Raw genomic sequence first — 27939 nt, 5'->3', positions numbered from 1 at the left:
AACGACGCTGTTCTTTCCTTAACATCCGCTAGGGGGACGCGTGAGCTGTGCGTTTTTCTTTCCATAGTCACAGTACGGGAAAGTAAAGCATCATGGGAAACGTAGTACACACGTGTTGGTTGGCTTTGCGCAGCTCTTCCGTAAGTCAAGCCAGGCGGCTAATTCGTATCGACTACAATCCCAGAATGCGTGCTCGTTGTTGCAGACTAATGGCGGAGAGCTATGACTGAGGATCTAGATGAAGAGGTTGTGTTCGAGGTGAGTGTTTACACACGCAGGTTTACTGGTTTGGGGATGAAGTGGTTTATTGTGCTCGGGGTTTAAAGGCGTGTAACGTGTGAGCTGTGTGAGCTGGGCGGTGTTCTGTTACACTGATACACAGTCACACTGATATACTGTTACACTGATACACAGTCACACTGATACACCGATACACAGTCACACTGATACACAGTCACACTGATACACAGTCACACTGATACACTGATACACAGTCACACTGATACACTGATACACAGTCACACTGATACACAGTCACACTGATACACTGATACACAGTCACACTGATACACAGTCACACTGATACACTGATACACAGTCACACTAATACACTGATACACAGTCACACTGATACACAGTCACTGTTACACTGTTACACTGATACACAGTCACAATGATACACTGATACACTGTTACACTGATAAACAGTCACAATGATACACTGATACACTGATACACAGTCACACTGTTATACTGTTACACAGTCACACTGATACACTGTTACACTGATACACAGTCACACTGTTACACTGATACACAGTCACACTGATACACTGATACACAGTCACACTGATACACAGTCACACTGATACACTGATACACAGTCACACTGATACACAGTCACACTGATACACTGATACACAGTCACACTAATACACTGATACACAGTCACACTGATACACAGTCACTGTTACACTGTTACACTGATACACAGTCACAATGATACACTGATACACTGTTACACTGATAAACAGTCACAATGATACACTGATACACTGATACACAGTCACACTGTTATACTGTTACACAGTCACACTGATACACTGTTACACTGATACACAGTCACACTGTTACACAGTCACACTGATACACTGTTACACAGTCACACTGATACACAGTCACACTGATACACAGTCACACTGATACACTGTTACACAGTCACACTGTTACACTGATACAGTCACATTGATACACTGATACACAGTCACACTGATACACAGTCACACTGTTACACTGATACACAGTCACACTGTTACACTGATACCCAGTCACACTTTTACACTGATACACAGTCACACTTTTACACTGATACACAGTCACACTTTTACACTGATATACAGTCACACTGATACACAGTCACACTGATACACAGTCACACTGATACACTGTCACACTGATACACAGTCACACTGATACACTGTTACACAGTCACACTGATACACTGTTACACTGTTACACAGTCACACTGATACACTGTTACACGGTCACACTGATACACAGTTATTCTGATACAGTCACACTGATACACAGTCACACTGATACACAGTCACACTGATACACAGTCACACTGATACACATTCACACTGTTACACAGTCACACTGTTACACTGATACACAGTCACATTGATACACAGTCACACCGATACACAGTCACACTGTTACACCGATACACAGTAACACTGTTACATTGTTACACAGTCACACTGATACACAGTTACACTATTACACAGTCACACTTACACTGATACACAGTTACACTGATACACTGTTACACTGATACACAGATACACTGTTACACAGTCACACCGATACACAGTCAAACTGTTACACCGATACACAGTCACACTGATACACTGTCAGACTGATACACTGTTACACAGTCACACTGATACACAGTCACACCGTTACACAGTCACACTGTTACACAGTCACACTGTTACACTGATACACAGTCACATTGATACACAGTCACACCGATACACAGTCACACTGTTACATTGTTACACAGTCACACTGATACACAGTCACACTGTTACACAGTCACACTTACACTGTTACACAGTTACACTGATACACTGTTACACAGTTACACTGATACACTGTTACACAGTCACATCGATACACAGTCACACTGTTACACCGATACACAGTCACACTGTTACATTGTTACACAGTCACACTGATACACAGTTACACTGTTACACAGTCACACTTACACTGTTACACTGATACACTGTTACACAGTTACACTGATACACTGTTACACAGTCACACTGTTACACAGTTACATTGTTACACTGATACACAGTCACACTGATACACTGATACACAATCACACTGATACACAGTCACACTGATACACTGATACACAGTCACACTGATACACTGTTACACGGTAACACTGATACACAGTTATTCTGATACACAGTCACACTGATACACAGTCACACTGATACACAGTCACACTGATACACAGTCACACTGATACACAGTCACACTGATACTGTTCCACTGATACACAGTCACACTGATACACTGTTACACTGATACACAGTCACACTGATACAATCACACTGATACACAGTCACACTGATACTGTTCCACTGATACACAGTCACACTGTTACACTATTACACAGTCACACTGATACACAGTCACACTGATACACTGCTACACTGATACACAGTTACACTGTTACACAGTCTCACTGATACACTGTTACACTGATACACAGTCACATTGATACACAGTCACACCGATACACAGTCACACTGTTACATTGTTACACAGTCACACTGATACACAGTTACACTATTACACAGTCACACTTACACTGTTACACAGTTACACTGATACACTGTTACACTGATACACAGATACACTGTTACACAGTCACACCGATACACAGTCAAACTGTTACACCGATACACAGTCACACTGATACACTGTCAGACTGATACACTGATACACAGTCACACTGATACACAGTCACACTGATACACAGTCACACTGATACACAGTCACACTGTTACACAGTCACACTGTTACACTGATACACAGTCACATTGATACACAGTCACACCGATACACAGTCACACTGTTACACCGATACACAGTCACACTGTTACATTGTTACACAGTCACACTGATACACAGTCACACTGTTACACAGTCACACTTACACTGTTACACAGTTACACTGATACACTGTTACACAGTCACATCGATACACAGTCACACTGTTACACCGATACACAGTCACACTGTTACATTGTTACACAGTCACACTGATACACAGTTACACTGTTACACAGTCACACTTACACTGTTACACTGATACACTGTTACACAGTTACACTGATACACTGTTACACAGTCACACTGTTACACAGTTACATTGTTACACTGATACACAGTCACACTGATACACTGATACACAATCACACTGATACACAGTCACACTGTTACACAATCACAATGATACACAGTCACACTGATACACTGATACACAGTCACACTGTTAGTCACACTGTTACATAATCACACTGACACACTGTTACATTGTTACACAGATACACAGTCACACTAATACACTGTTACACAGTCACACTGATACAGTCACACTGATACACTGTTACACAGTCACACTGATACACTGTTACACAGTCACACTGATACACTGTTACACAGTCACACTGATACACTGTTACACAGTCACACTGATACACTGTTACACAGTCACACTGATACACTGTTACACAGACACACTGATACACTGTCAGACTGATACACTGTTACACAGTCACACTGTTACACAGTCACACTGATACACTGTTACACAGTCACACTGATACACTGTTACACAGTCACACTGATACACTGTTACACAGTCACACTGATACACTGTTACACAGTCACACTGATACACTGTTACACAGTCACACTGATACACTGTTACACAGTCACACTGATACACTGTTACACAGTCACACTGATACACTGTTACACAGACACACTGATACACTGTCAGACTGATACACTGTTACACAGTCACACTGTTACACAGTCACACTGATACACAGTCACACTGTTACACAGTCACACTGATACACTGTTGACTCAGTGACATCCAATCAGATAATTAGGAGATTTAATACTGATCACCAGGATCTTCTGTAGATCAGGGAATGTTTCCGCAACCCTGTACACTGTACAGTTGATGTTGGTTATGCCATTAGTGGTACTACAGTTGATGTTGGTTATGCCATTAGTGGTATCACAGTTGATGTTGGTTATGCCATTAGTGGTACTACAGTTGATGTTGGTTATGCCATTAGTGGTACCACAGTTGATGTTGGTTATGCCATTAGTGGTACTACAGTTGATGTTGGTTATGCCATTAGTGGTACTACAGTTGATGTTGGTTATGCCATTAGTGGTACTACAGTTGATGTTGGTTATGCCATTAGTGGTACCACAGTTGATGTTGGTTATGCCATTAGTGGTACCACAGTTGATGTTGGTTATGCCATTAGTGGTACCACAGTTGATGTTGGTTATGCCATTAGTGGTACCACAGTTGATGTTGGTTATGCCATTAGTGGTACTACAGTTGATGTTAGTTATGCCATTAGTGGTACTACAGTTGATGTTGGTTATGCCATTAGTGGTACTACAGTTGATGTTGGTTATGCCAACATTATGTTGGTTTCTGCTCTTTAAGCAGTCCTGTAAGTAATAAATCACTTCAGGGTGTGCTATTACAGGAAGATCATCATCATCATCCATGTCGGAGTGGTGTGGTGTAATTACTTTTCTTTATTTCCTTTCTCTAACAGCACTTCCCAAGTGTTTTCTTGTTTTTATACTACAGCGGTTTGCCATCGATTTACAAAGTTTAATTGATTAATGACCGACACTTCGTTTTTAGTTACATTTCAGGTTGTAGACCTTCCTCGAGAGGCTCTGAGACATAAACACCAACTCCTTTGTGTCCTCTTACTTAGAAGTGAATAAGATAAAAAGAAAAGAAAAAGAACTCAGCTTGTTAAGTTACTGAAAACCTGGAAAAGAGCAATATAGTCTGTCCTGAAGAGTTTACTGACTGCAGAAGATTGTGGGAGTGAAATAGGAAAATGTAGGAATCCGGAGTGGAAATGTAGGAATCCGGATTCCTTATGAGGAAACATTCCTGTGATACACATGAAAAATGTGTATGAATGTGTTCAGTGATGAACCATTTTCTACCAATGTGTCCAATGTCGTATTAACCAGAACTCCAGCTCAGAAGTAGTAAAGACAGCGGCGCTGCACTCAGAGGAACAGAAAGCAATGCAGCTGCACAACAACCTGAAGCAGAGTTACAGCAGAGACTCGGCTCAGCTATTTAGCGATGTACGAGAGGAAGAGCACGATATGGTTGAAGCTTTATTCAAAGCTTTAAAATTTGATCAATTTGAGTAGAGTGACAGGTGAGAAACGGAGAGACAGCTGGTCAGACTGAGGAATAAAGAGCTGCTTCATCACTTGAAAAATTTCCTAAAGGCACCACTATCAGTGGGCTATGGAGAAAAATAGTCAGACCTAAGCCATCAAATAGTAAACCTTTTGATGGCTTAGGTTTAACTCAAAAAGTCTTGGGTTAACTTAGAATCGAATCTTTTATACCTCTAAAGATGAGTATAGATATTCAGATCCGAGTCATTGTATTGATGTTTCCTTTAATAGCTTTAAAAATGACATCGTTTTTTAAATTTCTAGCGCTAGTCATAGAAATGGAATGACAAGAATAACAGAATATCGCATACAGCTCCAAGGAACACAGGTCGTCCCTCGCTTCAGCAGTAAACAGCAATGCATAAGTAATGCACTCTGCATTAAAGCTGCAGTTAATCTGATTTAAATACTGACTTTTTTAATATAATATAGTGAACACCGAAGAGTGAACACCGAATAGTGAACACAATCGACCACAGTGGTGTGATAAATTGAGCTAAAGTTAGTTACTCAGATTAGATTATAATATGCACTAAAAAGTATTGGTGTGAGACTTGCACTACTCCAGAAAAGTATAGTAACAATTTCCACACATTTACTCTTAGTCAGTTTAGTCAAGCATGATTTTTATCTAAGGTTTTAGTAATTGCAAAGTAACGCATTATTCTCTTTTGGGGTTTTTTTTCCAGCACTGTAGAATGTACACATCATATAAATGTTATTTTTGGTTCCTGTTTGGAAATCACTTACTGTCATTGCAGCTTAATTCACACTAATTAAATAGTTAAACCAGGCTTCTTTAAGACTACCCTTAAAGAAAAATTGAGAACAAGTTGTTATGTTAACAACAACTAATGTTATGTACGCAAATTAGATTTACAAGCCACGCCTCCATATACTTCGCCATAAAATGTTGCACCAGATATCAAAAACATTGGATTTCTAAACAAAATGCATTTTTACAACTGAAAATGTTTACCTACTGTATAAAGATGCCTGACTGCTTGAGCATTAGTTATAACTGATGTTGATGCTACTTTAAACTTTTTTTTATTTATTATATTTAAGTGAGTTTTGAGAAGTGAGAACTTAACTGTGCAGTGCATCAGTTAATATGTCAGTTAATACGTTTTAAAGCTTAGTAGTTTAAAACATTATCATATCAGATGGGTTAACAGTATGGGCAGATACACAAGGTCTCTGTGTCGGTACCGTATAGTAAAATTAGTTGAATAAAAATAACGTTATTTGTTTTGTGGGTGTATAGATTGGATATCAGACTCACCACTCTTACTGTATGTAGTTTAAAGCCTTGTCACGTTACACACACACCGTCACCGTCACTATTCCATAGTAGTAGTATTTTTTTTTATTCCATCCTTTAGTGCTTTCTTCCTGGTGGAGAAACGTAATCCATAAAGCAGTGTGTCAGAATTGAATAGTTCTTTTGCTGACATCAGGCTCTGTACTAGTGATACTGCAGAAAGCTGAAATGTTTTTGTCTTTGCCTCAGACTGTGTGCTGTTATCGTCTCCGAGCCTCCAGACGAGTGTTTCTGTGGCTTCTCTGATGAATCCCAATGTTCTCATGATCAAGCAGACGTAATCACTTTGAACACTTTGCACTGTGAATCACTCTTTAATCGTTTTGATCTTTAAACATGTTGCATGGAGTATCAAAGTCATCGTGAGTAGCCGCATAATCCGAATATAGCACATGGCAAATGCAGCGATAGTGGAATATTAGCTTAAATGCAGACTAAGCAAAAACAAAACCTCTGTCAGCTCATTAAACCTAGTTTTCCTTTTAGGAGAATGGAGTTACAATAAATAATAGTGTTCCTTATACTACAGCTGTCAAGCTGCAACTTTGTTTTCCAACACAGGAAAGATTTCCGCATGTGAGTTTGTTGCTATTTTTCGTAGAATATATTATTTTTTTGTATTACTTATTATTGTCTTCACTGGTAACAGTTTAAAAGAAGAATTCGGTGCTTAAATTTCACCGATTCAAGTAATTTTCCAGAAAGAAAAACATATTTTTTAACATTCACACACAAAAACAACTTCTAGAAGGAACCGATTGACTTCAGGAGAGCGAAGAAAGACGCTCCTCAACATTAACTACGGATATATAAGAAAAGTCTGATGCTTTATTGAATAACACATTGAAGTTGTTGAAGCAATAACACATTTCACAAGGTGGTGTTTTTGGAATATAATTACCTCTGGGGTGGTAACAGTAACTCTGTAATACAAATACACCTTATTGTTTTAACCTTTAGTTAATAAATTAACTAAATAATATGTTTGTTAACACATTAGACCACTAATACACAATCAGTAAATAGTTGTAGTAATACATTACTATAATAATACAGTTAGAATAGTATTAGTAATATAGTGTGACACATTAATATATAATAGTTATACACGTCCTTTTCTGAAAAACCGAAAGCTTAACGATTGAAAACTCAGGAAAATTAGTCAAAGTTAGAAATAGTAATGTCATTTATAGGAACAAGTAATGTAAAGGATGCACAAGAATTCCCTGCATTGAGGAAATATCTGAGATCCAGTTTAAAGCTTCTGTTCCACTGTATTGTTACACTTAATGATGAGATACACAAGAGATTGGTTTTTCCAAAGCGGTTAGATTCATCGCTAATGACTATAAGGCTTTTTCAAGCTTCATTCTATAATCTTTCTTGACTTGTGAAGTCATGAAACTGTGCTAAATGTTTACTGACACAAGGGTGGAAAAACTGTGAGAAGTGCGTGTTGCCCAGTCGTGTGTATTCTGCTTATCGAATTGGCTAGGCTAACAAGCTAGTTAGCCAGTGATCATTTTAGCAGTGAGATCTGGACTTCTGTCCATATTTTTCTCATTATTTTTCTCCATATGTTGAACCATGGAGGTGACCGTGTCTGGTAACACTGCCTGTAATGCTGTACATAATTCCTCTAAACACTCCTTCACCTCAGAATTCCTGTTCAGAAACACCAGATGGGGGGGCACGGGGGCTTAGTGGTTAGCATGTTTTGCCTCACACCTCCAGGGTTGGGGATTTGCCTTGTGTATTTGGAGTTCTCCCCGTGCCTCGGGGGTTTCCTCCGGGTACTCCGGTTTCCTCCCCCGGTCCAAAGACATGCATGTTAGGTTGATTGGCATCTCTGGAAAATTGTCCGTAGTGTGTGTGTGTGTGTGTGTGTGAATGAATGAGAGTGTGTGTGTGCCCTGCGATGGGTTGGCACTCCATCCAGGGTGTATCCTGCCTTGATGCCCGATGACGCCTGAGATTGGCACAGGCTCCCCGTGACCCGAGAAGTTCGGATAAGCGGTAGAAAATCCATCACAGGAACATACTCACTCACCTGTTCACACACCTTGGACTATTTAGAGATACCAGTCAGCCTATAACACATGTCTTTGGACTGGTGCAGAAATCAGAGGAAACCCCTGAAGCACAGGGAGAACATGTAAATCATACAAAAACACACAGGAATAGAACCCCCAATCCCAGACATGCTAACCACAAAGCAACACAGAAAAAGACCCAGTCACTAAAACCAAGGGAATTTGATGCATGAACTGTAAGTAACGCTGAGCAGGAAGATCTAGTTTATAAACAAGAAGGAGGATTTTGAACTGAATGTTCGTGTAAGATAACGTAGTACAGCGTAGGTGTAACACACTACTGAGTTCTGGATCAACTGAAACTAAATCATAGGAGACAAATTGGAGTAATCTCGCAGCTTGAGCAGAATCAGAGTCTAAGAGACAAGATGCCATTTAAAGGTGAAGGGAAGAAACAGAAGAAGCTTGAAGTTTTATATTTTCTCTACACTGTAAATGAGATAAAGTGTGCTTTTGATGTGATTCAGAGCCATGCTAGAAGATGGTTTATCTTCTGGGAGAGGCTGGGGATGTCATGTACCCATGGAGTGAGAGTGCTATTGTTATATTTAATGGAACAAATAAAAAAGTGAATTAGGATGGTTTAATCTTTTTCTTGTCTCCCCAAGACTGTGTCTAATCAAAGTGTCTCCCCAAGACTGTGTCTAATCAAAGAATTTTTATTTATTTATTTATGTATTTATGTATTTATGTATTTATTTATTTATTTAGTGTTAACAACAATGGGGCTGAGAATGACATCAAGACACTTATACAGACACAGGGCAGCACAGTCAATTTGTTCAAATTCTATCTGCTGTTGTTCTAATGAACCAATGTGAATATGTAATATCTGCCAAGAATTAGGTCAGCAAAAAGGGGTTTAACTGTTTGGGATTAGTCAGATTGATTGATTTAATAGGAACTGGGATGCAAAGGCAATAAGACGCTTTTTGATGCTCGGGGGGAAAAAACGAAGTGGCGCATTCGGAGCATGTTCGATGTGATTTCTAGTTCTCTGGTGGGCGAATAAGTTGTGCGTGAGTGTCGATCGATATCCTGTGCGAAATGATGGCGAATTGGGGAAGGGCTGAAAGAGAAGCGAGGGATGATGTTGAGGTAAGGGTGGCGGACAGGAAGGGATGCTGTGGCTGGAGCTTTTCCTTTTTTCACACAGCAAAGCTTGCTGTTTCCTGTGACAAACATCTGATTCATGACCTCTCTCTCTACTCTCTCTCTCCTCTCTCTCTCTCTCTCTCTCTCTCTCTCTCTCTCTCTCTCTCTCTATAGAACTCTCCTCTGTTCCAGTATTTGCAGGATCTAGGACACACTGATTTTGAGGCATGTTCACCCATCTCTCAGGAGCAGCAGGAGGAGGAACTGGGTGCTGGTGTCCAGGATATCCTGCCCCCCACCAGAGTGAGTGCCAACATCCATGTAACACTGATATCAGACCATAACTAGATCACAAGCATGATTTATTATTATGAACATCTAACTGTGATCGGGGTGTCGTATAGCCCTCTTCCCAACAGCGAATCAAAAAAATGATGTGTTCCAGTTTACAGAAAATGTCTTGACCCATTTTAGACTGTAATCTCTCGGGTAACTTGGGGTGAGCGAAGGTAGACTAAAGGGTGTGGAATGGGATGGTTCAAGCACGGGACTCCAAATCGAATCATGTTTATCAAAAAAAAAAGATTTTAACTTTTAGAATAATGAACACTTTATGGGTCAAATCTGCAGAAAATGTTCATTTTGAAAAATCTCAAGCTCCTTCGAATATCCTGGAGTTTGCTTGATCAGGCATTCATTACTGCGATCGCAAAAATTTGTATACTCCCGAAGGGACTGATTATGTCCTCACACAGGGACCGTCAGGCTTCGATCAAGTTGCTGAAGAGTCATAATGCTAGTCTTACTTTTGCTTTGCTAGCCAGACTTTACAATGCTAGAATTGTCCTTGTGCCAAAGTGCATTTACAAGAGAAACTTCTTGTTTATGTAGTAGGAAACGTCATGATGTGACGAGGTTTCTCACACCACCTCAGTCACCTTTAACAGAAAATGATGTGATTTATGTCCTGTTTTGTAATCGAGTGTTTTACTTATAAAGCGTTTTCTAACCGTCGGTTGCGCAGCTAGTGTTGCAATGTAGGAATTTGGATTCACAAGGACAAACGTAACACACCATAACAAGCGGATCAGCCGTACCTGAGGTTTCGCTGCTGTTTAAGCTGCTTAAATGAAGAATTTGGTCCATTCAGGTTAAGCAGATTTGAGTACGTTACGCGTACAAGTGCACAGCTTTAGTTAAGTGAACCTTATTGTGTAAATAAGAGCTAAATTGACTGGTTGCTTGTTTTAATCTAACCTTACCTAATCCAGTCAGGAGTGTGTGAGCAAAGGAACAACAGACTCTTGGGCAACATTGCTTCTGTAACAGGAAGTGATCTGGTTTGGCTTTGCTTACATGCTATACTGAGTGTGTATGTGTTGATGTATATGTCAGTGGTGCATTCTTGGAAGTAAACGTCAGGTCTGACCAGCATGGAAGTTTTGACAGTGACGTCAGTGTTTAAGACGCAACGCTGAAGTGTCCAATAAATGAAAATAAGTAGATGTGAATAGTATCAGACTATTTTTTTATTTTAAATAAATAAATCAAATTTGCAGTTTCTCACTGACTGCAATGTTTTGTACACACACACACACACACACACACACACACACACACACACACACACACACACACATTTCTGTGAGAATTCTTTGCTTTGTTTGCTGTAGAATCGTTCGGAATTAGTAGAGGTGTGTGTGTGTGTGTGTGTGTGTGTGTGTGTGTGTGTGTGTGTGTGTGTGTGTGTGTGTGTGTGTGTGTGTGTGTGTGTGAAGGCTTTTTGTTAAACAATGGTATTATCCAAGAACAGTTAGTAAGACGATTACATTGCTAATAACACTGAATTACACAACTTTCTGGTTAGCTAGTGTTCATAGTGCTCTCCTTATACACACACACACACACACACACACACACACACAAACTCGTAATTCTTTGCTTTACTGGCCGTCTTGAAAACACAAAGCAGTCAGAATGCCTCACATCGACACTAGCAGAATACTGAACACACTGACAAATAGCTCTAAATAAAACGCATTCATTGCCTTTATTCAGCCAGTGCATTCACACAGAAGAACCGTGAACACATACACACACACACACACACACACACACACACACACACACAGAGATCAGGGCACAAGTGTCTTGTGTGTGTGTAAAATACAACATAGTTTGGTACTGTATGTGGACAAGCTAAATGTGCACATTGTAGCTTGTCCACATTGAGATTGTATTCTCTTGCAAAAGTGTCAGAATAAAACATTTTTAATTGTAGCAACATTTATGAAAGAGTAGATACAGCCTCGACTGGAACCAAGGCTGTGTGTAACCTGCACCAGGGTTCAAGCCTGGTTTATCACCATGGTCATGGCCTCTGATGTTTCTCTGAAAAAAATTATGTCATGTCCTGTTACTCACATCCCACAAGTCAGTCAGTGCTTTAATCTCCTGAGCAGATTACATGTAAAAAAAAAACACCTTCATGGCTATATAATGTGTCATGAGCCGTTATGCACAGTGTAAGGTCAGTTTAATAGGAATTCTATTATGTAAGATGTTAAAAAATAAAACATTTAAACATGTACATTTTAATTATGAGCGTGCTGCAAAGCTAAATGTGTAGGTTTATAATGAGATGTTGTGTTTACAGGCAGGTGGTATTTGGAGGCTGGCTGAGATCCTGCGCTCTCTGAGTCCGTTTCGTCAGAGCGGTGCCTCCCTACAGCTGGAGCAACAGCTGGTAAGAAAACCTCCTGATTTGTTTCAACATCACACACGCATACACACACATACACACACACACTTGTATTATCACACGGCTAAAATATTAATTGCTGTACAGCCTTTGTTTTTGTGGATGTTTTTAAATTCTGATTGTGCGTGTGTGTGTGCGTGTGTGTGTGTGCGTGTGTGTGTGTGCGTGTGTGTGTGTGCGTGTGTGTGTGTGCGTGTGTGTGTGTGTGTGTGCGTGCGTGTGTGTGCGCGTGTGTGCGTGTGCGTGTGTGTGTGCGTGTGTGTGTGTGTGTGTGTGTGTGTGTGTGTGTGTGTGTGTGTGTGTTGTGTCCTGGCAGGACACTGCGTTCCGGCAGTACTCCCTGCGCTGTGTATTGTCTCAGGACGTGCTGTTGCAGGAAGACGTGGAGCTCATTGAGCTGTTAGACCCCAGTGCGCTCTCTCTGGGATCCACAAGTACTGCCTGTCCGAGCGCCACCTCAGCCCTGCCTGCACCCCGCTACCTCTCCACACCATCTATATGGTACATATACACACACACACACACACACACTCACTGCTTGAAATTTTTAGGAGGCTATTCTGTAAAGCATTACCTCTTTATATGAGCTTGTGTGTGTTTTCTCTCACAGGGATGTCTCTGTACTGGTCGGGTTGTTGGCCATCCTGCTCACGGTTTGGTGTTCTTGTCCTGACAATGGCCGGGGCCTGCTTTGGTTGTGTGTTTGTTTGGTGTGTGTCTCCTGTGTTCGTCATGGCGTTCATCTGTGGCACAAGGCAGCAATACAGCAGCAGGTCCAGGCTCAAGCTGTCCAGCTGGAGAGTTTGGTGATCAACAGTCGAGCACTCACCAGCCTGGCACGCAAATCACTCCGTCTCATCCAGGAGACCGAAGTCATCTCGCGGGGATTCACCCTGTAGGTGTCCCCTCACATGCACACATGAGTTTTGGAACATGGCAAGACATAAGATTATACATATTTAATGTTATAATATAATTTCTACACCTAAATCTAACCATAACCTTTTATTTATACCTCTTGTTTGTACGAATACCTGTAAATTAGTTTATCGTTTTAGTTCATAAATAAATAAGCATGTAGCTTTTACCAGATTTCGACCAGGTTTCCCAGGGAGATCGTGAAAATTCACAAGAACACACATTGTGTATTCTCTTATGTCCTGTTACTGTTCATATAACTTTTTGTCTTTAGCTTGTGAGACTGTTGATCTTGCTATTAGCTACAAAATTAAATGAGTTGATATAAATAAGATTTGATATATAACATAGAGGTTACATTAATGATCATATTGTGTTGGTGTGTGTGTGTGTTTGGGGGGGGGGGTGCATATACACTGTAAATATAAATAAACTGTTTTATCAGATAAACCATATATAGATGTTCACATTATAGGTGTCTGGTTACTAACAGTAGTTTGCGTCTGTCGTTTGTCAGCTGTTCTATAGGTCATTCGTCAGAATGGTTATTTTTTTTATACTATAGGATATTTTTTGGCTGTTAACCTACACGATACAGTCAAAGGTTTGTGGCCTCTAGACCCTTAAACCCGTATGTGTTTGTTTAACATCTCTTTCAAGATTTAGTCCCTATTTACTATTGTAATGCACGTCTGAGACGCTTTTCCACTAGATGTTGGAGGTGTCTGTGGGGGTTAGTGATCATTCAGCTTAGTGGGATCAGACACTGATGGTGTAAAAGTGAGGTGGTCTGGGGTTCAGTCGGTGTTCCAGTTCATCCCAAAGGGGTTGAGTTCCATTATGAGTTTCCCAGACATGTTCTAGTGACCCATCGAATCCAGATCCTCTTTAATCTAATCCAGTGTCCTGCTTTTGTTTTTTTAAATAGTAATCTGGTCTGGTTGGATCAGTGCTTTGCGTAGTCCTTTAAGTGTCATTGAGTCATATTTCTGTGTTGTCTGTATTGTTTGTATCGCGTGTGGGATCGGTTCCAGTGTCAATTAACGTCCATTTGAATGCTGGTCTGTGTTTGCTGGTCTATCCGATGTAAGTTTTATTATGAAATTTGCCCCGATGGATGTATGTGTGTAATGTGGTTTCTGTGTTTCTATATTGATTAAATCAACAAGGGCAGCTGTTCTCAAAGTAGGGTTTGGGTTCCCCCTGTGGTCCATGCTTTTAATTATTTTGTAACCATGGTGGAGATATGCACAATATACCATGAATTCTTTATAGTTATGGGCCTGTGTGTAGTGTGACTGCATACTTCATGTGGATTGGTTTAATTCAAACATCGTTGACATGAAAAAAGGCCTATAAATAACATCAGCTTGGACCTAATGTCTTCTGAAAAGTTCAAGAATTAAAAGCTCTATGGCTACAATAAATAACCAAAATATTATTTTAAACAGCTGATATTTGACGGTATGGGGCACGGTGGCTTAGTGGTTAGCATGTTCGCCTCACACCTCCAGGGTTGGGGGTTCGATTCCCACCTCCGCCTTGTGTGTGTGGAGTTTGCATGTTCTCCCCGTGCCTTGGGGGTTTCCTCCGGGTACTCCGGTTTCCTCCCCGGTCCAAAGACATGCATGGTAGGTTTATTGGCATCTCTGGAAAATTGTCTGGTGTGTGTGTGTGTGTGTGAGTGAATGAGAGTGTGTGTGTGCCCTGCGATGGGTTGGCACTCCGTCCAGGGTGTATCCTGCCTCGATGCCCGATGACGCCTGAGATAGGCACAGGCTCCCCGTGACCCTAGGTAGCTTGGATAAGGGGTAGAAAATGAATGAATGTTTGACGGTCGTTTATGTTTATAAATTACGTCTGTATACAGAGGGTCTGTGGAACGTATTTGGGCGTTAAAGCAGTCTCAGGCCGCACAGTTTAAACCCCAAATTAGACCACGGAATATGGCGGCTGTTTGTATGGTCTGTAGATGTGTATGATGCTGCGTGTGTGTTATTTGTGTGTGTGGAGTGTGATGATTGGGAAGTGTGTGTAAATGTATATCTGCCCTGATGGTTCTCGGACGTCTGCACAGTTGGATCATGTTTCACTTGTTAAGTTTACTCGACAGGGTGAGTGCGGCCTGTCCCTTTAACAGGGCGGGGCATCTGCGCAGCCAACAGTTGATCGGTTTGAGGAAAGCAGCCTACCAGAGTCTCCGCCGCGTGTTCCGTGCCTCCCGCATCGCCACCTGCATCATGCTTAAATCATATCCTTCTAAACGTCTGCATTAGTGTTCACAGTTCTGAATGCATTTCTCCCTGTAATAACACATTTAGTTTAGTGTGACTTTATACATTGTGTCACAGTGTTATATCGGATTCTTAACGCGGTTTAACGTTTCCGCTCAACTCCGAGATTGACAACGTCACCAATTATGTGTCGACCGTACCGATCCGAGAGCTGGGCCTGGGCCTGGGGGCAGAGCATCTCTCTGATGAGCAGGCACAGGAGCTGACCAATGACTACAGTTTACCTGCTCTCAAAGTGAGTAAAATCCTTTGCTTTGCACTTTCTCTGATTGATTCCGACTTGATTTATATGGCTAGGTCACTCTGAACGTTGGGTTTCTACCCAAAGTCATATTTTAACCAGTTGTTTTTCTAAACTAATCACCTTCTATAAAGGTAATCCCACTAAAGATGACCCATCTGTAATGACGGAAAGATATGAGGTGCTTTACTTGTCTGAACAGTGACTTGTGTTGGATTTCATCACCGTGGGCTGTGGATGGCCCGGATGCCTGAAAGAAAATCCCACTCTGGTTTTGTTTTATTCAGAAGTGTGCCCCTTAAGAAAACCTGCATTTCTGCAAAAGCCGCTGCTCCTGGTGGTGCGAGCCTGGTGGTTATCTCTGAAAACCTTTCCAGTCAGTCCTAAGGGTGGGCGGTTACTCATTACTTTAAGGCATACCTTATCCAGATGATTCTCACTGCCCCTGGAGGTTAGAGCAATATAAGAAAATGGCAGTTGTATGTGTAACTCTTGGTGCCCCAGATAACTGCTAGGGTTCCTTGTCAATGCGAACCAGCATCTACTCTGTGGTTCCAGTTTCCATGGAGAGATGTACTGGAAATGGTATATTTTGGTATATAAATACTCATAATATATTTTAACTTTTTAATAAAAAGTTTTTACACATGCAAGAGAAGTGTTCAGCTGATTTAAAGTGTCCAGTTATCATAAACCCTTAGTTGTACCTCTAGCAAGTGACTGTATAGCCACAGCAAATTTTAATGCACACATATATATATATATATATATATAAATCTTTTCAGATGTTTACATATTGTCTTTTATGTAAAGTGGTGGTGGTGTTTTTTTTTTAATTTGCTCAGAAACCCCTGCTGAATTTGTTCTTTCTTATTGCGCATCTCTTTCTTAGTTACTTTTTCAGTTGTGGGTGGGCCAGAGCTCGGAGTTTTTTCGCCGATTGGCACTGATGATGTCTTCAGGGAGGGCGGAGCTAGAGTCTAAGCCCCACCTTCTTGCGTACAATAGTGTGGCCACCGTCACTGCCTCTCTTCATCCCTCCCTGGCCTGTTGCCTTGGTGACCTGCAGCGCAGTTATGAATTCCATCGCTACTTTGAGATGCAGCAGCAGGCTCAGAACTCGGGCCGAGCAAGTCGGACGAAGCAGAAATGCAGAGAGCTCAACTCCCTGCACACGTCCATCCGTAGCCTTCAGCTCCACCTCAAAGCCCTGCTCAGCGAGTAGGAGAACACCCCCACAGATACACCCCCACAGATACACCCCCACAGATACACACCCACAGATACACACCCACAGATACACACCCACACACACAAGTGGGTTTTACTTTTTTTTCGAAATTGCTATAATAGAAATGTAAGCTCTCTCTCTCCCTTTCTCCCCCTCTCTCTCTCTCTCTCTCTTTCTCTCTCTCCCTCCCTCCCTCTCTCTCCAGGGTAATCATTTTGGAGGATGAGCTGGAGAAGCTGATGGTCACTAAAGAGTCAGAGGAGGTGACCTGTGCAGGTTACCAGGAGCTCCGTGAGCGCCTGCACCTCCTGCAGCCTCACATGCAGGCTAGCTCCTGCTGCTGGGAGGACATGACTGCACAGGTGGAGCGCATGCTGCGCAGGGTCACACACTGCCCAGGTCAGAGGTCAAACTCTCAGACACATGTGCTATGACAGCCCCAGGCTCAAAACAATAGTTTAGAGCCATGTGAACATTTCTTGTTTATAACAATAACTCAGTCTTTATGTCCTAAGGACCGTAATCCAGAGTCGGAGGCTTTGGTCCAAAAGTTCCAAAATCATAATGTGGATATAATATTAAAAACTAATAGTAGTGTAGTTTTTTGGGGTTTATTTCTTAAATCAATGGCCTGTCCTGTAAAGAAAACTTGTCCATGGGAATAAGTGCTCATCTGCTACACATACAGCTCAATATTAAGATCAATTAAATAGTTATATAACAATGGCAACAATGCTTGTAAACAACACTTCACGTATTAGACAAAATAAATCAACAAAAATGAATGTTTCAACTGAGGAAAACATTAGGATACCCTGTGCACTAATAGCTAGTGTCTCCCCGTTTGGCTGAAACAACCTCAATGAGATGTTTCTTGTAGCAGTCTACCAGTTTTTGACATTGACTAGAAGAAAGTTTCCCCCACTCTTGGTCCTTGGTAGCTTTACTGGTATGTTTTTGTCATGTTAAAAAGGTCCAGTTCCTCTTCAGCTTCAGTTTTTTTTTTTTGACAGATGTCCTCACATGTTCCTCAAGCACCTTCTGATACAATGTAGAATTCATAGTGGATTCTATGATGGTTAGCTGGACAGGTCCTTCTGCAGCAAAGCATCCCCAAACTATAACACATCCATCTCCATGTTTCACAGTTAGACTGAGGTTCTTTTGCTGAAATGCTGAATTTAGTTTACATCAAACGTTCCCTCTGTTATGGTGTTCGAAATAAATCAGTTTCAGACTCATCTGTCCAAAGCACATTATTCCAGACGTCTTATCCTTTGTCTCTGTTGTCTTTGGCTAACTTCAGTCTTGCCCTCATGTTTTTCTCAGACAGCAAAGGTTTCCTCCTTGCACACCTCCCATGATAATTAAAGTTGTTTAGTCTCTGTCTGATTGTAGATTCATCACTTCATCTGCACTGCATCAACATGAAGCAAGAGCTTGCTGTAGGTCCCGTGATGATATTTTAAGTTTTTTGTAGACTTCTTTAAGCATCTTGCAGTCCGCTCTTAGGGTGAATATGCTTGGATGGCCTGAGCTATCTCTGTTGGCAGTTGTTTTAAATGTTCTCCACTTCTAAATGGTTTTCGGACTGTAAAATGGCTCATTACAGTTTCTTTTGAGATCTTTTTATATCCCTTACCAGACACGTAAGCATCGACAATCTTCTTTCTGAAGGTCTCAGAGAGCTTTTTGGATCTCACCATGGTGATAGCTCTCACTTCGACAATTAAGAGCAGACCAAACTAAATATCTGTGTTTTAAATAAGACAAGCCTGCTTCAAAATGCTCTGTAACAATGTTCTAATAATTTGCACCTGATGTGATACACCTTTAGGTCATTTTGTTCATTTTAAATAGAAATAAATGTAATGGGGTCCTTTTTCTTCACAAGAAATTGGATTTTTTTTTAAATACATTTTATAGATCATTTACAATTTATAATGTATAATAAAACACGGGATCAATTTCCCGTATGTTTAAAAAAACATATTTAAAAAAACAAACAAAAAAAAACACGCTTTCATGGGGATCATAATTTTTTACATGACTTATATGTATATATAATATACACTCATATGCACGATTCTTGCATATCCTTCTCAATTGCACTGAAATCCATTATAATGTCTGATGACTGAATACCATTGTGCACGATTTCACTGTTAAATCCTCACCACATCCACGTAACTGTTATAATAACAACAAGGGCAATGTAGTCTTTACAGCATAAAGTTATTACATCAAAATACTGCTCTTCTCATTGGAGTAATAATAATATAACATACTCAAGTAACATTTCAATAATACAAATACAATGAAGACAAAATGTACTATAGATCCTTGGGACACCGATGAGCTGATAGCTGCAGATAGTGCAAGATGGATTGAAACAGAGACTAAATTTAGACTTCTATATTTTGACTTGCTCCCATTCAGCAGTTATTCTAAGAGCTGTTGAAAAAGAGGGGGTGAAAAACTTTGTGTTTGAGGGTAAGGGATTATGTCCTAGTTTTAAGACCTAGCAAATGAAGTCATCTATAATGAGTCAAGTGAATTTCTTTCAGTATTCAGCAACTTTTATGTAGCTCACAGGTCAACGCAGGACAGTTGTGTAAGTGCACATAGACATACTGTACTGCCAAATGCTTTCCATTCAGTCAGGGCTTTTCTCGGCACTAACATAACTGACCTGGTGACCAGTTGAAGCAGGTTCTGACACATGCTGACAGGCTGTGTGATCATTTTATATATATTTTATAACTGAACAGTGATACAGTTTAAGTTCGATCAGAAGTCATATAGTAATTAGCTGAATGGACTTCTTTATGGATTAAGGTGTAACGTGATCTCACTACAAAACAAACACCTGTCCCTTGATTTTGTTAAAGAACAGAGTTAAATAAACCACATCATGAAGACCAAAGGAGCTCTGAAAAGCTATTACACATGCACAAAGATGGACATGAATACAATCCGGTGTTTTTCCCCATTTTCCTCCTACTTTCCCTCCCTGATGGCCAATCACCCACCAGCTCTACTGTATCCTGCTGCATAAATATTAGAGCTGTGCAATGATATAAATGACTATAAAGCTATAACGTAACGTGCACAATTATTAAGCCGAGCAGTTCTAATTGTCCGTGTTCGATCGAATGCACACGAGATTAATGGTCTTTTATTACAGCCGTTAACCACAAACCGCTTAATCTGTGGACAGAAGTTTGGTCTCCTGCAGTTGCAGGGCATGTGACAGTGTTTTTGTGCATGTTTGACAGGAAGTGAAGAAAGTCCAGAGGAAGCAGCTGGTCCTGTCCCCCCTCCTCCTGCCCCTATCTCACACATCGATGACACCGACCCCATCCCAGAGGAACAGGTACGGTGTAAACGTGCAGCTTTGAGTGGGAGAGACGGAGAAAGAGAATGGAAACGACTTCTTTCAGATGTGCTACATGTGCATTCATCTATAAAAGACTGCATATATTGACCTTTTAACCACTGACTCTGAGTTTACTTGCTTTCTGTGCAAACTACTACACTGTATATATAAATAACATGAGAATATCTCGACTGGATCGGATGTCTGCGTTTAAATTGTTTTAGATTTAAAACGTCATATGTACATCGTTGTGCTTTTACGAGCAAATGTCTTTTGCGCGTGTATCCAACGAATCCGGAAATACTTCTGTCAATCACAATATGATACCTGGAAGAATATCACTGCAATTTTGTAAGCAGAATTAATGATACAGATACATGTTTGTACAGGCTATGAACATCCATTAGTCTATCCATCCATTTTCCCCAGCGTTTATCCTACACATAGTGGAGGGAAACCTGGAGTCTTCCCAAAATACAAAAGGAAACAAAGCAGTGAACTCCCTGGACAGAATGCACACCCATCACAGGACACACACACACACACACACACACTACAGACATTTTAGTGATGTCAGTCAGATTACAACTCCTGTCATTGACCGGGGGAGGAAACTGGAGAACCCAGAGGAAACCAGTGAAGCACAGGGAGAATATGCAAACTCCACACACACCCTAATCCTGGAGGTGTTAGCAGGGGAGGGTTAAATGTGCTAACAGCTAAGCCAAGTATGCAACTCTGAACACTGTGTCATGAATGAAAAATGATCTCTTGACCTTAAAAAAAAAAAGACTCACAGACAACAAGAGTTTTTTCAATGACAAGAAACAATGATTTGATTACAGATGTTACCCTGTGATAGTAATACCATCAACATAGAGGTGTGTGTGTGTGTGTGTGTGAATAGGAACTGGAGGCCTACGTCTCTGACTCAGACTCAGACACAGAGTGGCGTGGGGCTGTGGACTTGCTTTCGCCATGGGAACGGGAGCGTCAGCGGCGTGAGAGGGAGGAGTCACGTAGAGTTTTACTTGAGCTTAAATCTGTCTTGGGGATCCGAACTTCTGAGGGAGAGCGAGACAAACGCAAGCTGCTGCTGTTCAGCGAAAAAGGTGACATTCTCTCTCTCTCTCTCTCTTACACACACACACACACACACACATACATTCCATCAAATAAAGTTCTTTGGCTTCAGTATCGTTCCATCCTCTCAGTGCTGTCAGTAAACAAGAAAAAAAAAAGAAATGCTGTAAACAAAGGCAATATTTGGTGGTAACAAAAATATTATAGTAAAAAAATACTAGTCTTGTGTACAGTTAGTTCAGCTTTACACGGAAATGACACAGTTAAGTGTCATACAGAAATACACTGAGATGTGCTGCATTTTCTTGACTTGACGTTTAATGTGTGCATACGTACCCTTACGTTTAATGTGTGTATACGCAATGTATATACCCTTACCCTACGTCACACTAGAAATTTGCAGTTCACCTCTCATACAAAAAAAAAGAGTGACCGAGGAAGGACCTGAAGACTGGCAACTAAAATATTGTGCAGTTTAGTGGTTAGCGATTCAGCCATGACTCAGCGTTATAGCTGTGAGGAGCTGTGAAATTTTAGCACCGTCCAAGAAAAAAAATGCAATTCAGCCATTTATCCTTCCTTATTTTATATATATGAATTTAGAATCCATGCTATTTATAGTCAGGGCTTTGAACTGGTTTGATGAATAGAATGAAAAACAAAGAAAAATAGACAATATTCTGGTTTTCTCTGTACAACTACATATCTGACATATCATATTGTAGACAACTACAAGCAGAGCCGATCCTGACCTCCCTGGGGCCCTAAGCAAAATTCTGCTCCTGGGCCCTCCTACCTGACCCGTGAGCCATGTAAACCATTTGCCACACATTCACACTTGACACCCCACTGCAAACCTCCCTTCTTTTAAAAAAAAATTTTTGTCTGGTCCCCAAGCAGATGTTGCTGCTGGAAAGCGCACGTGTCATTTCCTGCACGATTGCACGCACATATGAACGCATGTTCACGCGCGGCGCGGTTATCGAGCTGCCGTTTATAAACACCGTGGCCCTTGGGCATTTATTCACGCGAAACTTCACACAATAAATTGTTGTGTGACAGACAGGCCAAGAGATGCACTGCACAGCTAATTTAGCCAGTCAGATAGAAACTAGAGACAGAAGCTCATCAACTTAATATGACAGCTTCATATTGTCTTCTACACAGTAAACATTAACACGCACTGTAAAATGAGGCAGGGGGAGGCGGGGCCTTGCGTAATTTGCAGGGCCCTACGCAACTGTTTTTTAACTTATCTTAGGCTCAAATGTTAGTGCCCGTAGTGCCAAGCTGCCACTGTTGGGCCCTTGAGCAAGGCCTTTAATCCTCTCTGCTCCAGGGTGCTGTATCATGGACTGACCCTGTGCTCTGATTTCCTAATCTTGGATATATGAAGCAAAGTATTTCACAAATAAAGGCTTCTAATTCATTCCATTTGTTTGAAGTAACCGAATGAAGAAACGAGGTCAGTTAGACTTACTGTAAGCATTAAACTATAAGCATTGGACTGTGTTTGTTCAATGATTAAGGAATAGATTTGACACTGGGATAAATTCTTGTCTTCAGTTTGCGAGAGTTTAGGTCAGGGGAGTCCAGTCTTCTCTACAATCAAGCAGGAGCTACACCTGATTCCACCTGTTCAATTATTTACATTTTACACAGTTGCTCTTGGCTATCGGAAGACTCAGGTGTGGCATCTGCTTGGTTAGAATGAAAATGCACCCACACCAGGCCCTTTCCGCATAAAACTGTACACCCTTGGCATAGGCTATGAATTAGGTCTCGAGAGTAGGACCTAGAATAACATTCCTCATGTACTATTGTAGAGATTGGTTTAAAGCTAAAGAAAACTCATGCATGAGAGCCTGTTGTTATTGTGTTTGGTACATGAAGGATGAGAAAATAGTCCAGTTTTCTAGCCTGTGGATGGATGAGCATGTGGAAATGATCTAACGAATACAATCACAGCTGTTTCATCTAATAGCTTTGCAAAAATGAATTGAATTTAGCTTGGAAGCATTTTGCCCTTTACTCAAACGATTATTAGCTAACCATCTGCTCCATCAGCCTGCTAGACTGATTTATTTCTATATTTATTTACATTTACAGCTTTTGTCTGAAACAATTATCCAGTGAGTCTTCCAGAAGTGCTTTGTAGTCACCACATCCTCCTTGTAGGACACATCGCTCAGTATAGAAGGATATAATTAGACTAAAACTATTTATGATGAAGTTAATAAAAAAAAAACCCACAAATCTAGAGTTTTTTTTTTTAACAAATTAAATTACTACACAAGTTTATTTATGTAACAACACAAAATTAAGAATTGATGGGAAGTAAACTGGTATATAAACTGGGTCACTTGTGTAAATTCAGTTATACTTGTGGACTATATGTAAAAATCTATTATGTGATAACTTATTCAGGGCAGAAATAAATACAAAATAAAATGCAATTTGTATAGTCCCTCTTGTTTTTTCTTTTTTATTATTAATATTTTGTAGATATTCTGTAAGGTGTGTGTAAAATTATGACCTCAGTAAAGAAGATGCAGACTTCAAGAGCTTCCACTATTTTTAAACTTAATTTAATAAATAATGAATAAATAAATACAAGTTATTTATGCCAGTTAATTTCTGTCCTTCATCATAAAGAAAAAAAAATAATCAGTGAAATCCAATGTAGATATTTATTCTGTGGTTCTTGCTCTGTTATGCTGTCATTGTCCAGAATATGTAGCTCTAATGGCTCCGTCACTACATCTCTCACTTACTCTGTCTCTCTGTTTCTGTTCTAGCTGCATTGGGTCAGGTTGCCACAGAGACATCGGATCTACACCCAGAATCTTCAGCGGGTCCAGACTGCACAGATCTTGCAACGCCTGCAAGCAACCACATCTCCCAGCAGCTTTCAGGAGAAGAGGAGGAGGAAGAGGAGGAGGAGTTAAAGCAGGGAGGAGGAGAGATGGCGAGAGACACTACAGAGGAACAAGAGACCGAAGCTGTGACTGAATTCTGCTGTGGCAATTCTGAGAGCGCTGCAGAAATGCAAGACAAGACAGGCGAGGAAGAGGGAACACGGCTCTTCCAATCAGACGGGCTGATGAACGAGGTGGCGGACCCGAATGGATCACACCCCCTCTCTCCCATAGTCCCCACACTCTCAGTGATCGACAGACTTACAGAACTGCATGGCTCTGAAGTGCTTAGCATCGGCTCGGCTCTGGCTGCTCAGGTGGCCGCTCGCTCCCACGCTTTCACACAGCTACAGGAATGCACCTATGGGGACTCGGATGAGGAAGAGGAGAAGGAGGAGGATGGGGAAAATGCAAATGAAGAAATATCGCAGCCAGAAGTGATGAGAAGAGCAGAGAAGTGAAGGACAAGAAGTTTAACTGTTTTAGTATATACAGGTTATTTATTCCCATCTGCCCTAGATTTATTTATTGAGCTTGAGGTCAGGACAGCAGCATATGTAACAGGTGCGCGAGTGAGTTTTATATGTCCGTCCTTTACGTGCCTCCATGTGTGGTCTTGTTTACACTTTGTCTATTGTCACTGTGTATATCCCGTCCCGTGTTTTCTCGCATTATGCCTCAGGTACAGGCTAGCAAATACAGACACGGAATTCTACAGTCATTTACATCAAATCTTAGGCTTATTATTCAAATATTAGGCTTATATTGTAAATGTGTACAGTAATATTTGGGGCTACTTCCTTTTTTTTTTTTTTTTTTTTTTTTAAATTCCAGATTCAAGCTGACATTATTTATAATCCTGCTTGTTTTTGTGTTTGACTTGTCATTTGAATCAAAATGGTACAATGCAATCAGGCTAATAATTTAAGCAATCAATAATAAATAGAAAATTAAATTAAAATCCCCTGGCTATGCTTCACAGATCCACTCTGAGGACCCACTAATCTGAGATTTTTCACTTTAACCTTTAGGTGAACTTTTTTTTTAATGCTTTTTCTTTCTTTTTTTTTTTTGTAGTAACCTATACTTATAGAAAATATATAGAAATGATATACACTGAATAAATTCATATAAAAAGCAGTGTGGTATAGGAAGAAACTGGCCTCTAGCTTTAAGAAGTTTTGTTTAGTTCTAATCATTGTGCCGTATTTCCTCAGGTGATCAGCAGTTACTTAAACAGGCTACAGTCAAAGCCACTGAAATCTCTTTTTTTGTGTGTGATGTGTACATTAGCAGAATCTCTTGCTGCTGCAACACCATTGGCTGATTGAATAACTGCACGAGTGAGCTGATTCTTATTCAAGCAGACGGTCAGGTGGAAAGCCAGTTGATTGGGCATATAAATCGAATGGGTTACATCTTAAAAATGCAGGCTTATAAATCATATCAACTTGAATTTATTGACAATTTCATTTGAATTCGGTGAGTGAAATTCAGAAGTGTTAAAAAAAATAATTCTGTATTTATAGATTTGATAAATTGTCAAAGTATTATAGTACACATTTATCTAACATGCATAATATTTGAATTGTTCATAAAATAAACCTGTGCTGAGAGAGACTGTTGTGTGTAGCTCTGTCTTTATGCCAGGGGTTGGCTTCAGGGATGGAACTTCCCCCTTTTATATGATTTTATCTACAGCACACAACATGATGGGTGGATGGGTGGATGGGTGGATTGATTCAGCAGAGACCACATCACAACCTCTGTTTAATACATTTGTTTATTTGCAGAAAAATCACACTGAATTAGTTGATGTGTTGAACACGGTGTGTAAACCGGCTGTGCTATTATAGGAAATAAATCAGTGAGGAGTATTTTGTTCCTCTCATAATTCTGCTATTAGACAATAATTACAATTTAGAATGTATGTTATTATTTTAACTCGTTTATAGTTAGATGAGAGCAATCCAGAAGAATTTCTACTTACATTAAAACAGCTAGTTTCTCCTTACCGTCCTCTCTTACAGCTAATAAGACAAAAACTTTTAATTTCTAATTTGTTTATCATTAGATTAAGTGAAGTAAGGTGATAGTTTTGATTATTAATTGCTCTTATACCAAAAAAATCTGCCAGAACTAATTTTTGTATTTATCAAAGAATGACCTATATATTTCTGTTGTAGGAAATGAATTAGATTTGAGAATGCGAAAGAACTGTGCTAAAAGAAAATAAATAAAAGGCCATCAGGTTTAAAACATGCTTGAGACAGACAAGTCTTGGTTTATGGTCATTTCTGTCCCATCCTGTATTTCTGTTATGTTGGACTCAATCAAATGATCAGTCGTGTGTGTGTGTGTGTGTGTGTTTATTTTTGCATTTACACACTGAAAGAAAGAAATAAGCATCAAATTAATTAATAATAGGCATAATAGATCTGTTGCATTGAGGTTTCTGGTGGAAAAATAATTACAAATAATCTGTTGCATTAAAAATCTTATACCAAGGTAAATAATAGATCAAATCAATTTCTAATACTTATCTAATGCCTTCCAGTCCTTGCTGACAGGACAGAGCTGTTCTAGAAACTCATCAGATGATCAAAATTCAACACTGCTGTGGTATGAGATATAATATTATTTTACTATGAGCATGACAGACTTTTATGATCATGGATTCAGGCTTCAAGTTAATTTCCTTGGATTTATTTCTATTCGTGATTTGAATAAACGTTTGTTGATTGACACTCAGGACGAGTGTTGATTACTTTACCATGACACTTAAGGTGATGAATTATTCACTCACTCACTCACTCACTCATTTTCTACCGCTTATCCGAACTACCTTGGGTCACGGGGAGCCTGTGCCTATCTCAGGCGTCATCGGGTATCAAGGCAGGATACACCCTGGATGGAGTGCCAACCCATCGCAGGGAACACACACACTCTCATTCACTCACACACTCACACACTACGGACAATTTTCCAGACCTACCGTGCATGTCTTTGGACCGGGGGAGGAAACCGGAGTACCCGGAGGAAACCC

General features: G+C 40.3%; 2 protein-coding genes across 3 annotated transcripts in view; one reads left to right on the top strand and one right to left on the bottom strand.

Moving 5' to 3' along the window:
• The window catches only part of fgd6 (FYVE, RhoGEF and PH domain containing 6), a 36429-nt gene extending 29282 nt beyond the window's left edge, over positions 1-7147 (bottom strand). The window contains exon 1 of the mRNA XM_047804339.1: positions 6842-7147. The gene's annotated coding sequence lies outside the window, so the exon portion shown is untranslated. The remainder of the gene's footprint in view (positions 1-6841) is intronic.
• vezt (vezatin, adherens junctions transmembrane protein) lies at positions 100-26513 on the top strand. 2 transcript variants are annotated; one of them, XM_027153980.2, is made up of 12 exons: positions 100-258; positions 10243-10371; positions 12725-12814; positions 13146-13330; positions 13440-13724; positions 15861-15998; positions 16129-16276; positions 17175-17503; positions 17719-17912; positions 20792-20889; positions 21800-22004; positions 24774-26513. In XM_027153980.2, the coding sequence occupies exons 1-12, from the start codon at positions 223-225 to the stop codon at positions 25352-25354; spliced, it is 2418 nt and encodes an 805-aa protein (XP_027009781.1). In that variant the 5' UTR covers positions 100-222; the 3' UTR covers positions 25355-26513. The 2 variants fall into 2 exon arrangements, with proteins under 2 accessions (XP_027009781.1, XP_047660296.1); XM_047804340.1 differs by having other exon boundaries at positions 15849-15998.
• Positions 26514-27939: the final 1426 nt, after the last annotated feature.

The sequence above is a fragment of the Tachysurus fulvidraco genome, chromosome 19, assembly GCF_022655615.1.
Source record: "Tachysurus fulvidraco isolate hzauxx_2018 chromosome 19, HZAU_PFXX_2.0, whole genome shotgun sequence".
Lineage (NCBI taxonomy): Eukaryota > Metazoa > Chordata > Actinopteri > Siluriformes > Bagridae > Tachysurus > Tachysurus fulvidraco.
Note: the sequence above shows the minus strand (reverse complement) of the source record. Positions and strands in the feature narration are given on the sequence as shown.